Raw genomic sequence first — 12,170 nt, 5'->3', positions numbered from 1 at the left:
GAGGAGAGGTTCTGGGGAGCAAGAGGCAGGACGTGGAGAAACAGGAAAATGATCCCCATGTCTCAGGCCCCTCTTCCCTGAACTCAGCCTGTAGTTCTAGTCTCCTGTCCCAGTTCTGTCATTTTCCGGCCTGTGGGACCTCACGTCACTAACTTTTTGTACCTCAGCTTCCTCATCTGTAGAAAAGTGATAGTATTACTGGTCCTGCCTTCCTTCCAGGGTGGTCGTGTGTGGTTTTTCTGTCAGCATAACAGAATACAGGTATCTTGAAAGGTACAAAGTGCTATAAAATGCCAGAGGTTGCCCTAGTTCCCAGGAAGGCAATTCAGAAGAGGCAGAGCAATACCCTCTGGCCCCCAGTCACCGCTGCCCCCTGCCCCCGGGTAGATCCTGGCGCCAGAATCCCTCTTTCCTAGTGGCCCCGACACCCGGAACATACGCTACAGAGGCAACATGAGAATCTAAAGATTCCTTAACCTTCCCACATTTTCTGGTTAGCATGTCTATATGGGGTCTAGCCCCACCTTCTCTTCACTGGCAGCCAGAGACCTGACCTTTGCCCGGCTTTGATCTCAAGGACAGAGGACGGGCCCTGCCACTCAAGCTGGGCCTAGCCTGCTCCTTGGTGCCTGTGGGGGAGCTGCGTTCTTGCTGCGTGGACTCACCTGTGTCCCTGCCCTTTCCCTCCCTGCCCCCCCAGTACGTGGCAGAGCTGCTCCAGGACCAACGGAAGCCTGTCGTGTGTACCTGCTCCACCGTGGAGGTCCAGGCCGTGCTGTCTGCCTTGCTCACCCGTATTCAGCGCTAGTAAGGGCTCTGCTTGTCTCCTGCCCTTTGGGGCTCCCTCTGACTTCATCCTCCCACCCTGACTTCTAAGCAGTGACAGGAGTGCCCTGCCTCACCAGCCCAAAACTCCTCAGTCGCCGTGTGGTTTACAGTGGCGGGCCACGGTGCTCTGTTGTCCCTGCTGGCCCCAGAGGTCAGGGTGTGAAAATGTCATTCTCCTGCTCTCCCTGCCTCCCAACTTGTACTCTTGACCTGCCACATCTTCTCCTTAAACCCAGGACGAAGAAGACCAGGGAGAAAACCAGGGTTTTACAAAGGCCTTTTACTCTCATCCCTCTAACTGTGCCACGATACTTGGCATCCAGAGTCAGGACCTCCCCAGAGGGGCCCAGAGTCCCCGCCAATGGGAATGAGAACCGCAGGTCCTCCAGGCATCTGGACTCACGCCCACCGCTGACCCCTGGCAGCACTGCCAGATTGTCTCCCATTAGCCTAAGCTAATTCTTTCTTCCTTCTAGACAGTCACCTGCCTCTCTGATCCTAGGTTTCTCTCCTTATTGCAAAAGCACTGTAGTTCATTGCCTCTCTGTGTATTATTTTGTTTATTGGCTTATTTTCCCTCTGTGGGTTGTGGAATCAAGTGAAGTCAAAGCTTGGGGCCTTTGTCCGAGTAGGATGCTGGTGAACCCCCTAAATGTGGTTGTGACTCTTCCCTTGCTCCCCAGCTGCAACTGCAACTCCTCCATGCCGAGGCCGGTGAAGGTGGCAGCAGTGGGAGGCCAGAGTTACCTGAGCTCCATCCTCCGGTTCTTTGTCAAGTCGCTGGCCAGCAAGACCTCCGACTGGCTTGGCTACATGCGCTTTCTCATCATTCCCCTCGGTAAAAATGGAGTAGATTTCACTCCTGAAGCAGCATGTTGGGGCTGGGCCCTAAGAAGGGACAGTTAGGGAGCTCAAAGGCCAGGCCGTATTTTGTCCCTTAACCACTTTACCTTCTCTGGTTTCCATCTCCTAGGTTCTCACCCTGTGGCCAAATACTTGGGCTCAGTCGACAGTAGATATAGCAGTAACTTCCTTGATTCTGGCTGGAGAGACCTCTTCAGTCGCTCGGAGCCCCCAGTGTCAGGTAATGGCCGTTTGTGAGGGATTGAGGCAAAATGCCACCTGGTTCATGGAGGGCCAGTCTTGGCCAAAGGAGGGGCCAAGAGAGCTTACTTTTTTTCCTCCCTATGGTTCTACCACTCCCAATCCCTTTGCATGTTTATTTTCGCAGTAAGTATTTAGTAGGAGGAGGCCCATTATGTGCAGTCCCGTTTCACTCTGGACATTTTTAAGCTCTGCTGTTTGCTGTGCTCCTATGCATCTAGAAATAAGGAGGGCCATGAGGAGGTGATGAGGAGGACATTTCTAGTTGTAGAAATCAAGCATGAGAAACAGAGAAGAGTTACTAAGCAATCTGTTTATAAGCTAGTAACACTGTGCTGACCACGTCTTTTCTCTGAAATACAGAGTAAAAGTGGCAGCGCTTAGAGTGAGCTTGAGTTCTGCAAGGCTGAGGAGTAGCAAATGTGTCGCCAGACCTTGAAGGAAGTGATAGGCACAGATTAGTAGAGTGGAGGAGTCCCTCTAGGTTACAAGATTGGTATGAACAAAATAGAAGCGTGAGCACGATTAGCCTGGAGGAGAGCGGAGCTTTGAGGAACTGCAAACGGAGATCGGAAGGGAGAGAACAGCGCTTTGGTTCTTCGTTCCTTATATTCAAAACCAGAGGATCTTTAGAACCTTTTCTCTCCCTCAACTCCGAGGGTCTTCTGATGGGACTCAACAAGGGGATCTCTCAGAAGGTTTTCAGGTTTGCCTGCTGAAATAAACCGGCAGTTATCTCTTGTCTTTTCTGCAGAGCAACTGGACGTGGTCGGGCGGGTCATGCAGTATGTCAGTGGGGCAGGTGTCACACACCAGCTCCCCGTAGCTGAAGCCATGCTGACCTGCAGGCATAAGTTGTAAGTTTCACTTCAGGGGATTTCTTGAAACTGCTAGGGTGGGTGGGCTAGCTAAATCTTGAGTTTTCTTTGCTTTTCTGTATTTTCCTTCTCCCCACCTGTTTCTCTTTGTAGCAACTCAAGAGAATATGAGAGGCAATGTTTTTACCGCCTTCCATCCAGGCCCCGCCATCCTTGTCCTGGGCCTCCCCACCCAAATAGATGCCCCCTTAGCATAAGAGAAGCCCATCCTAGGGGCTGAAATCCGCACATGGGAGCAGGTGGTGAAGTATGCAGGATCAGAACTTTTGCCTCTATCTGTGGCTCCTCTGCCATCCTGAGACATGATGGGAAGTGTCATGTAGTGTCTGGACTCCCTTGAAGCCACAATAAAATATCAAAAGCTGGGGCACCTGGGTGGCTCAGTCAGTTAAGCAACTGACTTCGGTTCAGGTCAGGATTTCACGGTTCGTGGGTTCGAGCCCCACATCAGGCTCTGTGCTGAGAGCTCGGAGCCTGGAGCCTGCTTCAGATTCTCTTTCTCCCTCCCTCCCTCCCTCTCTCTCTCCCTCCCTCTCTCTCTCTCTGCCCCTCCCCGGCTTGTATTCTGTTTCTCTCTGTCTCTTAAAAATGAATAAACGTTGAAAAAAAATTTTTTTTTAAATATCAAAAGCTTGTATCCCCAGCTCTCCATGCAATATCACCCACTAACTATAAAGCTTTTCTTTCTCTCCCAACAGCCCTGATGAAGACTCCTATCAGAAGTTTATCCCCTTCATTGGCGTGAGTACTGACTCCCCACTCCTCTGTACCCCATCCATTTCTCCTGGCCTCCCCACATACACATACACAAATAAAAGATTCATCTAGACAGTAGTTCTCATCCAGAGGTGATTCTGCCCCGAGGGGACATCTGGCCATGCCTGGAGACATTTTTGGCTGTCACAGCTGGAAGTTGGGGTGCTAGTGGCATCCAGTGGGTAGAGACCAGGGATGCCGCTAAACTTCCTACAGTGCACCAGACAGCTCCCCAGCCCCGCCAAACAGATTAATCTGGCCCCAATGTCAATAATGCCAAAGTGGAGAAACCCTGGGCTGGAACATGTACTGAGCTGTTCCTTTCAGTATCCTCTTTTCCTGAATCATGGGCTACCCCAGATCATCACTAGTATCCTCATATTTATTACACCAAGCCCAGAACCTGGTGCCTTGGCCTAGGGAGGGACATCCAGAGCATAGGTTCTGCAGTCTCCAGGGAAAAGAAGGCTGCCTCAGAAATGAAATAATGATAGATGATATTCTGAAGAGAAGTCCAAGAAGTAGGTATTTCTGTCTTCAGGGTCAAATGTACCACTGAAAAGAAGGATCCCTCCTTTCCCTTCCTATTTAGTCAAAGGAGAATCTCTAGATGAGTTCATTGATTTTGAAAATAAAAGGGAAATGTCTCAAATATCCCTGATGTCAGGTGGCACTGGCCTTTGTTTCATTTGGCAGTAGCTCGGCCATAAGGCAGAGACCAACCAAGAAAGGGACCCCAGAGGTGACAGAGCTGACACCGTGTGGGGCCAAAGCACTCCACAAAAGCGTGGCTGAAAATTCAGATTTCCATGTATGAGACAATTGAATTTCACTTCCAAGTCAGCTTGTATCTTTTCCTATACTCTCCTAGCTTTGGGTAGGGGGACATAAGCAGATGAAGGGCTTATTCTTTGCTCGTCCCAGACTCTGGATGTCTTGAGTGATCATGGGAGATCCCTGAGCCTGGAGAAATTCGGTTGCCCTTTCTTGTGCCTTGCTAAAGCCTACTGTCTGAATGATCCACTCAGTTCCTGTTAGCCACTGGGGCTACTTCCATTGCCATGTTGGAGGCTCCAGACCACAGCCTGTAGCCTAAGCTGATGGTTTGATACACATCTTTGTGGAGCTATGGGTTGCTGCACACTCTGGCCTCACAGACAAGAGAGAAATATTAAAAATTAAAAATTTAAACCAACAAAGGAACTGGCAGCCTCATATAATGCCAGGGGAGCAAGGGAGTTGTGTCCAGGAAGTTCAGAGTGTCGGTATGTTACTTTCCGAGAACTAAAATAAGGATGCATAAAGAATTTGGGACAAACTTCAGTGAATAGCAGCACTGTGTTCTAAGTAGCCATGACGGGACCATTTGCACGTTATCTCCACTCCCTGTCAGTCCCCAGGGTGCAGCTTCTGTGACCTCTCGGCTCTGCTGCACTTCTGCCGGGTGCTAGGCCCTTGGCCTGCTACTTCACAGGAATTCACCTGTCACTTCAAGTCACAGCTGTAACATTTAGTCTGTTTCTAGCTGTGCCCTTTGCTGGCCGCTGGAGGGCCCCCTCTGTCCTTCCCAGAATTCTCTATGAGAAATCTAAAATCCTTTGGGAAGCTGAAATTAATACCACTTTCCTTGAGGAAAGGGGCAGGAAGGTGCCTGGGATCACCTCCTTATCCATATTGTCCCAGATTCCAACAGATCTGGAAAGGAGGAAGCTGGTATCAGCACATCCGCATGTTCCCCTGCTTGGTGCAACAGGCAGGCTTTCAGAGAGCTCCTCCCCTGCAACACCCTGTCTTACTAAGCTTTCTCAGAGCAGTTCTTTACTTCTCTGACATGGGAAAATGGCCTCCTACCCACGTGATCTTAGAAGAAATGAGATCAGAATACTGAAATGGTTCCTGCCTTCAAGGTGGCTTTTTGCCCTCCCTAGAGATGAGCCACAAGGCCTCATGTGCCTCCACATCATTGTTTGGAACTGGGCTTTTATACGTATCTTACAGATCTGGGCTGCTCTGGATTTGCAAAGATTTTAAAAGCCTCTGATCAAATAATATATAGTAATGGCTGTTGTGTCCAAACACCTGCTTCTAACTGGATCAAAATGTGTCCAGCTTTAGTGAGAGGACTTAATGTGGTATCTCTTCTTTCTCTCAGGTGGTGAAGGTGGGTCTGGTTGAAGATTCTCCGTCTACTGCAGGTGAGGCTGGGATTCTTTTGCTTCTGTGAAGTGAGGTGATGCCTTCTAGGCTCATCTCTAGTCCAGCAGGCCAGAAGGTGAAGATTTGGGGGCTCCTAAGGTTAAGTCAGAATTTGAGCAGGAAAACTGTGGCCACCTTCACTTCCTGGGTGAAGCGGCGGCAGGGGGTGGTGGGGAGGTGTTAAAAGCTCAGCTACAGCTGAGACAGAGGGGTACCTTGACCCCTTGGCTGTCCCCCCGTGCTTGTCCCCCTGACAGGTGATGGGGATGACTCACCTGTGGTCAGCCTTACTGTGCCCTCCACATCACCGCCTTCCAGCTCAGGCCTGAGCCGAGATACCACAGCCACTCCTCCTTCGTCCCCATCCATGAGCAGTGCCCTCGCCGTCGTGGGGTAAGGCTCTTGCCCATACCTCTCCTTCCCGCCGACCCTCTCCCTCAGGGCCCAGGAACCATACTAACTGCCCCCTCACCCCCGCCTGCAGCATTGTATAACAGTGATGTTATACTGAGTGTAGAAGGCAGGTTAGTGGCAAGGACGTTGGAGTTCGAATTCAGAGACTTCGGTCACTAGCCGGGCAAGTGGAACAGCCCTGAACAATGGAGGATACTCTCTTCCCTGTCTCCCAGGTAAAAGAATTGAATGAGACAAATGACAGAGAGACCCTCTGTAACCTGTAAAGTGCTGTACAGGAGGCTTGCTGGGGGACTGTCCCGCGAGGGGGAAAGAGTGTGGGCATGGGAGTCCTGCACACCTGGGTTTGAGTCGTGGTTCTGTGTTAGGTCTGCTACATTAGCTTTTGGTAAAGAACTAACTACTCAACGACACTTTCTAAGGCTCAGTGAGAGAGACCACATCAAGGTGTGACCATTGAGATAGGTGTAGGGAGCACTGCCATGGATTTTGCGGGGGCGGTGGCTCAACTCCAACACAACCGAAACAAGTGGGGATTTCTACCCAGGGAGCAGGTGTGGATGGAAAATGACTAAGAAGAAACATTAGGGGTCGGGAGATTCTTGCTGAAGACAGGTCAGGGTGTCAGACATCTTCTGGGGGCGGTGGCGGATGAGGAACCTGAGCAGGTATCCCAGGTGATCAGACAGGGAGGGTGGGGGCTCTTGCCAACTGTCTTAGCAGGGTTCTTGCTAACTGGATTTTACAAAGATGTACACAAATGAGCCTAGGAAAAAGTTTGGGAGCCAGACTAAAGTTTCTAAAGTTTGGTCAAGCAAAGAATCTGTCATTTGGACAAGTTACTAAGCTTCATTTTCATCTTTGTAAGTAGAGTGAAATAGCCATGTCACAGTTTGTGAGGCTTAAATAAGAACCTGTATGGTTTGGTACCTGGCACATGGGAGGTATTATTGCCTTCTCTCATGCATTCAGTCTGTCTGTCAGCAGAGTGCCCGTTTGAGGCACTGGAGCTGTAGCAGCAAATAAGAAAGGCTCATCCTAGTCCCGGAGCTCAGGCTTCTGGGTCCTGGCAATGCCAGAGCAGCAAAAACTTTCAAATTGTGTAGGTTGCAGTAAGTGCTATGAAAAAATAGTAGGGGGATGGTTCTGAAAGGAGAAGGAATTTCTTTAGGATCTCGAGTACCCATAGTTTAGATCAGGCAGTCAGGGTGGCCTCTCAGAAGGCACCTCTCATGCCAGGCCTGAGAACAGAGGAGATGACAGACGGAGTGTGGAGCAGAATGCTCCTGCAGGGGGCTTGAGGGAGCAGGCTGGGAGGTGAGAAAAGGGCAGGTGTGAGTCAGGAACAGAAATGGGCTCCTGCACCTTCTTCCTCCCTGTTTCCCTTTTTCTGCCTTACCTCTTTGTGTTTCTCCTGGGAATGGTCCTCAGCAGCAGAGAGGGGAGGCACTAGCCCGTGGTTGTCCCAGAAACACCAATGACAGGGTCATGGTCCCTGAAGAACATGAATGTTCTTAGATGGCGAGAAGCCTGCATTGCACCTCGGATCCCAACCCTCATCGTCCCTCACCCTCTCCTCCCCTTTTCACTTCCCATCATGTGGTCTCTACTGGTTTATGGAAGGGACGGTGCAGGAAAGGAGGAAGTCCCACACAGCCAGTAATGCCTCATGGTTCCAGGCTTCCTGAGGGTCTGGGGACCAGCCCTTAACTTCGACCTCCTTTTCTATCCCATTTAAGCTGGTTTTTAATGGAACCACTGAAAGTAGGCAGAAAGAAATGTCAGATGACTTTTGTAGCCTGTGTACCTATTGTGTCTGACGCCTCCTTTCAAGAAAACATCAGCCCTTTTTCCCCTCGGAGCTAAAATTATCCCTGAGCTAGAAGTGCCATAAATAAGAGAAAGCCGCAGGTCAGCAACCATCAGCTCTCCCTCCTGGGGCTGCTGTGGAGCTGGCCAAGGTGTTTCTGTCTCTGCCCCACTTAATCTCTCCAGCCCTTGGCTGGGTTTTGCCTGGGCTCTGCTTGTTGGGTGTGTACATATGTGTGCCTGTGTATGTGCATGTGTATGTATATGTGTGCATACATGCTTGCTGGGGGGGGTGTATGTGTGTGCATATGAGTGTGTGTATGTATGCGTGCAGGCTTTCTTCCTAAAGCTCCTTTCCTCTCTGCTTCCCTTATCGCCCTGTGACTTTGTATTTGGCTCCCTCACAGTGTCTCAGGTCTTTATCTGCTCCTGGCTTTGTCCTCCGATCAGCCTGTCTCTCCCTTCCCACACGAACCAATTCCATGAGACTGGAGGGAACCCAGAGCCGTTTAATCTGCTGCCTCCTCTCACCCCTCCCAGAGCCTGGCAGTCTCCCCCGGGCCCTCCAACCTGGCCATGTAGTTGGGAACTGAAAGCAGAGCCTACTCTCCATTACTGTTCCCCTTCCTCAGGAGCCCCAACAGCCCATATGGGGACGTGATTGGCCTCCAGGTGGACTACTGGCTGGGCCACCCTGGTGAGCGGAGAAGGGAAGGTGACAAGAGGGACGCCAGTTCCAAGAACACCCTCAAGAGCGTCTTCCGCTCAGTGCAGGTTTCCCGCCTGCCCCATGGTGGGGAGGCCCAGCTTTCCGGTACCATGGCAATGACTGTGGTCACCAAAGAGAAGAACAAGAAAGGTAAGTGACATCTGAGGCCAGGGACAGTCGGGGCCACCGGGGTTCCCCATCTCCTCTCAGGGCCTGGGACAGAATCTGCTTCTGGGAGATCTTTGGATGAAGGTGAAGAGCACATATATCATGGGGTCCAGCCCGGGGACCTGCATCACCTGCGAGACAAGGTCGTTCCTTCTTTAACAAAGGAAATGGATGTTCCCAGTGAGCAGTTGGTCCCTACCTGCTGAACATCAGCACCTTAGGGGCCAAGGCAGTTAGTGCTGCCATAATGTAGGGAGCCTTTCCAGCCACTACCCTCAGGGATGGACCATGTGACAGAGGAGGACATCACTGTGTCCCCATGAAGCAGAATGTTTGTTGTTTAAGAATTAAGAGGAGTACAGCCCATTTTGGATAAAATGGGGCACTTAAGTCACTAGAGGTAGAGTTGGGGGTGGCCTGGGTCCTATGCTCTGAGAGTATGAGGCAGGAATCCCCACAACCAGGCCAGGGCTAGGGCAGAGCTTGCTGCCGTCTGTTCTGCTGATTTGGCTGTGCACCTGCCATAGCAGACAAGTCTGCCAGGTGACCCATGGGCCCTCCCAGCCCCACGCATCGCCCAGCTGTCAGGGGCTTTCTCTAATCGCTGGACCCTTCCTCCTCAGAGCATTCCCAAAGCAGCTGGGCCCCTTTCTGTTCGTGCCTCTGTTCCACAGAGTTCCTCTTGAGGGCAAGCGGGGGACTGTGCCAGGCCAAAAGCCAGAGCAACAAGGGCAGGCCTGACAGCTCTATGTGTTCTCCTTGCTGCCCCGACATCCCTAGAACAGAGATGGTGCAGACACTCTGGTGTGGCCTCCCTCCTCCTAGCCGCAGCAGACTCAGCCCTACGTGGGTGCGAGTGAGTAGGCAGGAGCCCAAGGGCACAGGCTCCTTGCCCTACAGGCTACCTAGAACACCCAAGCTGGAAGGGACCTCAGAGACCCAACTGGCCCCAGGTCCTCGTTACACAGTTGATGATACTGAAGCTCAAGGAGAGGCCTATGCTGGGAGGGGGCAGGACTCAAAGATCCTGGTACGTGCTGCCTGCCTACCCAGAGCTGGGGAGAGAGGATGTCCATCAGCAGATCATCTCCCCCACCACACACACAACAGGAAGAGGGGCCGGTGGGGCTGAGAGAGGGGAGGGGGTGAATACTTTTCCAAGGGTTGTGACAGAGGTGGTTCTGCTTGCTTTCCAGTTCCCACGATCTTCCTGAGCAAGAAACCTCGAGAAAAGGAGGTAGATTCCAAGAGCCAGGTCATCGAGGGCATCAGCCGCCTCATCTGCTCTGCCAAGCAGCAGCAGACCATGCTGAGAGGTACGGGGAGACACGGGAGGAGGGGTGCTGGGCAGGGCGGGAAGAAGAGGGGCAGGGGACTCTGCGGGGAGGGAGGCGATGGCCCTCCCCAAGGGACCCTGGGGAGGTGGCCTTAGCAGCCCTGGTCACCCCCTCCTTCCCCTGTCACCCCAGTGTCCATCGACGGAGTCGAGTGGAGTGACATCAAGTTCTTCCAGCTGGCGGCCCAGTGGCCCACCCATGTCAAGCACTTTCCAGTGGGACTATTCAGTGGCAGCAAGGCCACCTGAGGGCACTATCTCCTGGCCACTCTCCCTCCTGGCACTGCCACCAGCCTCACCGCCTGCGGGCAGGGGGAGGCCAGCAGGCCTGGGTCCAGCGTCCCCTTTCCTGGCCCTGAGGCCTGTATCTCTCTTGCCCAGTCCTGAAGGACACTGCCAGTGGGGACGCTGCTCCCCTCCCTCCTGCTCAGTCCTCTCCCTCCCATTCCGGGCCGGGGCGTGTCGATTTTGCCTTTTGGCACCCATCCCTGGAATTGAGTCCTCTGGGCCTCCCTTCACCGACTTCCAGTCTCCCCACATGGCACCAGTTCCTTCCTGGAAATAGGAAACCTGGAACCCTGGCCCACAGCAGGGAATCCAGCCCTCCCCATCCCTCTGCCAGCTGCCCAACCTGCCCCCCCCTCAAGTGGGGCCCAGGGCCACTTCCCACTCCGGTGGGTTCTCCTAGTGTGGGATAGGAGGGACACCCTGAGCCCAAGGGACCCCCTCCCCTCCACAATCACAGGAGCAGCCCCACCCCTCCCTCACCCCCAGAACCGCATTTCTGTGGTGATGCCATGTATTTCTGGGGTGGAGGGGCCTTCCTGGTCTCCCCCATGCACGACTTCCTCACTGACCCCCAGGTCCCCCCTAGATGTCACGAGCATCCTTGAGTGTTTCTTTGGTTCTCTGCACAGCCAGTCTCTTGGTGGTTCCATGTGACTCGCTTGGGCACCAGTCGCTGTCCTTGTGGCTCCCCCTTGTTGATGACTCTCCTCCCTCTGCCTCCCACCCCCTGCCCTCCAGCACAGCCTGCCTCTTCCTGAACTCCAGACTGGGACAGATGGGAGGCAGACCCCCACCGGCATATTGTCTGTGACCCTACATCTCCCCGTGCCCACCATGTCCATTTGTGTCCCATTCCCTAGTGTGTTCTTCCCCACCTCCCACCTGGACAGAGAGCCCACCTTCCCAGCCAGGTCTCTCTCCAGCAGGCTCCAAACCCTCCCTCTTGCCATGGGGGTCTGAGCCAACTCCTCAGCCTCGACCATCAGCCTTCTCAGGAGAAGCTGAGCACGCAGGGCCGCCATCCCAGCCGCAGCCCTCTGTCCACCACCCCAGCACCTCCACAGCTTTACCGTTGCCCTCACCCCTTCTAGAAGTTTTTGCACAGAACTTCATTTTGAAAAGTGTTTTTCTCATTCTCCATACCTCCCCAAACTCCTCCAGCCCTTATACCCCTGCTCAGCCCTGCTGTCCAGAGCATCTCCTGGGCTGAGCTGCTCTCTTGGGGCCGGAGAGGGGTGGGGTTTGGGGGACTGAGTGGATGTTGGGTTTTTCATTCAATAAACTGGTGATTTCTTACCAACTAGCAAGGCTTGGGCTTCTATGCCTCTCACTGTGATGCAGGATCTATCCGACCCTCTCCCCTCTGCACAACACAGCCGACTCCTCTCAAAATCAACTCCTCTCAAATGGCTGGAAAAAGCGCATTCTCATTTCCTTAATTATAGAAACAGGCATGAAGCTGTCTTTCCCGGTATGAGGCAAGCAGAGGTCAGAAACAGAAATAACACTCTTCTCACACCAAAATAACCTTTTTTCTCTGGGACTCACCATCCCCAAATCCCACTTCCCAAGACAGTGACATGTCAAGGGCAGTTTCTGTCTTCTGATTGATAATTAGAACTTGGGTTCTTTCTGTCTACTAGGCTGATGTCCTGCCATAGTTTTTGGATGCTGGTGAAGTCTG

At 52.7% G+C, this 12,170-nt stretch overlaps 1 protein-coding gene across 2 annotated transcripts in view; it reads left to right on the top strand.

The window, feature by feature from the left end:
• PACS1 (phosphofurin acidic cluster sorting protein 1) overlaps positions 1 to 11,789 on the top strand; it is a 155,645-nt gene extending 143,856 nt beyond the window's left edge. For both annotated transcript variants that reach the window (XM_025915710.2, XM_086676846.1), the window contains exons 15-24: positions 701 to 807; positions 1,512 to 1,666; positions 1,802 to 1,912; positions 2,687 to 2,789; positions 3,509 to 3,551; positions 5,719 to 5,761; positions 6,020 to 6,155; positions 8,618 to 8,844; positions 10,059 to 10,178; positions 10,332 to 11,789. In XM_025915710.2, the coding sequence (XP_025771495.1) occupies positions 701 to 807; positions 1,512 to 1,666; positions 1,802 to 1,912; positions 2,687 to 2,789; positions 3,509 to 3,551; positions 5,719 to 5,761; positions 6,020 to 6,155; positions 8,618 to 8,844; positions 10,059 to 10,178; positions 10,332 to 10,447 (1,161 nt within the window). In that variant the 3' untranslated portion in view covers positions 10,448 to 11,789. The remainder of the gene's footprint in view (positions 1 to 700; positions 808 to 1,511; positions 1,667 to 1,801; positions 1,913 to 2,686; positions 2,790 to 3,508; positions 3,552 to 5,718; positions 5,762 to 6,019; positions 6,156 to 8,617; positions 8,845 to 10,058; positions 10,179 to 10,331) is intronic.
• Positions 11,790 to 12,170: the final 381 nt, after the last annotated feature.

The sequence above is a fragment of the Puma concolor genome, chromosome D1 (assembly GCF_028749965.1).
Source record: "Puma concolor isolate L17-30 chromosome D1, mPumCon1.1.hap2, whole genome shotgun sequence".
Classification (NCBI taxonomy): domain Eukaryota; kingdom Metazoa; phylum Chordata; class Mammalia; order Carnivora; family Felidae; genus Puma; species Puma concolor.
Note: the sequence above shows the minus strand (reverse complement) of the source record. Positions and strands in the feature narration are given on the sequence as shown.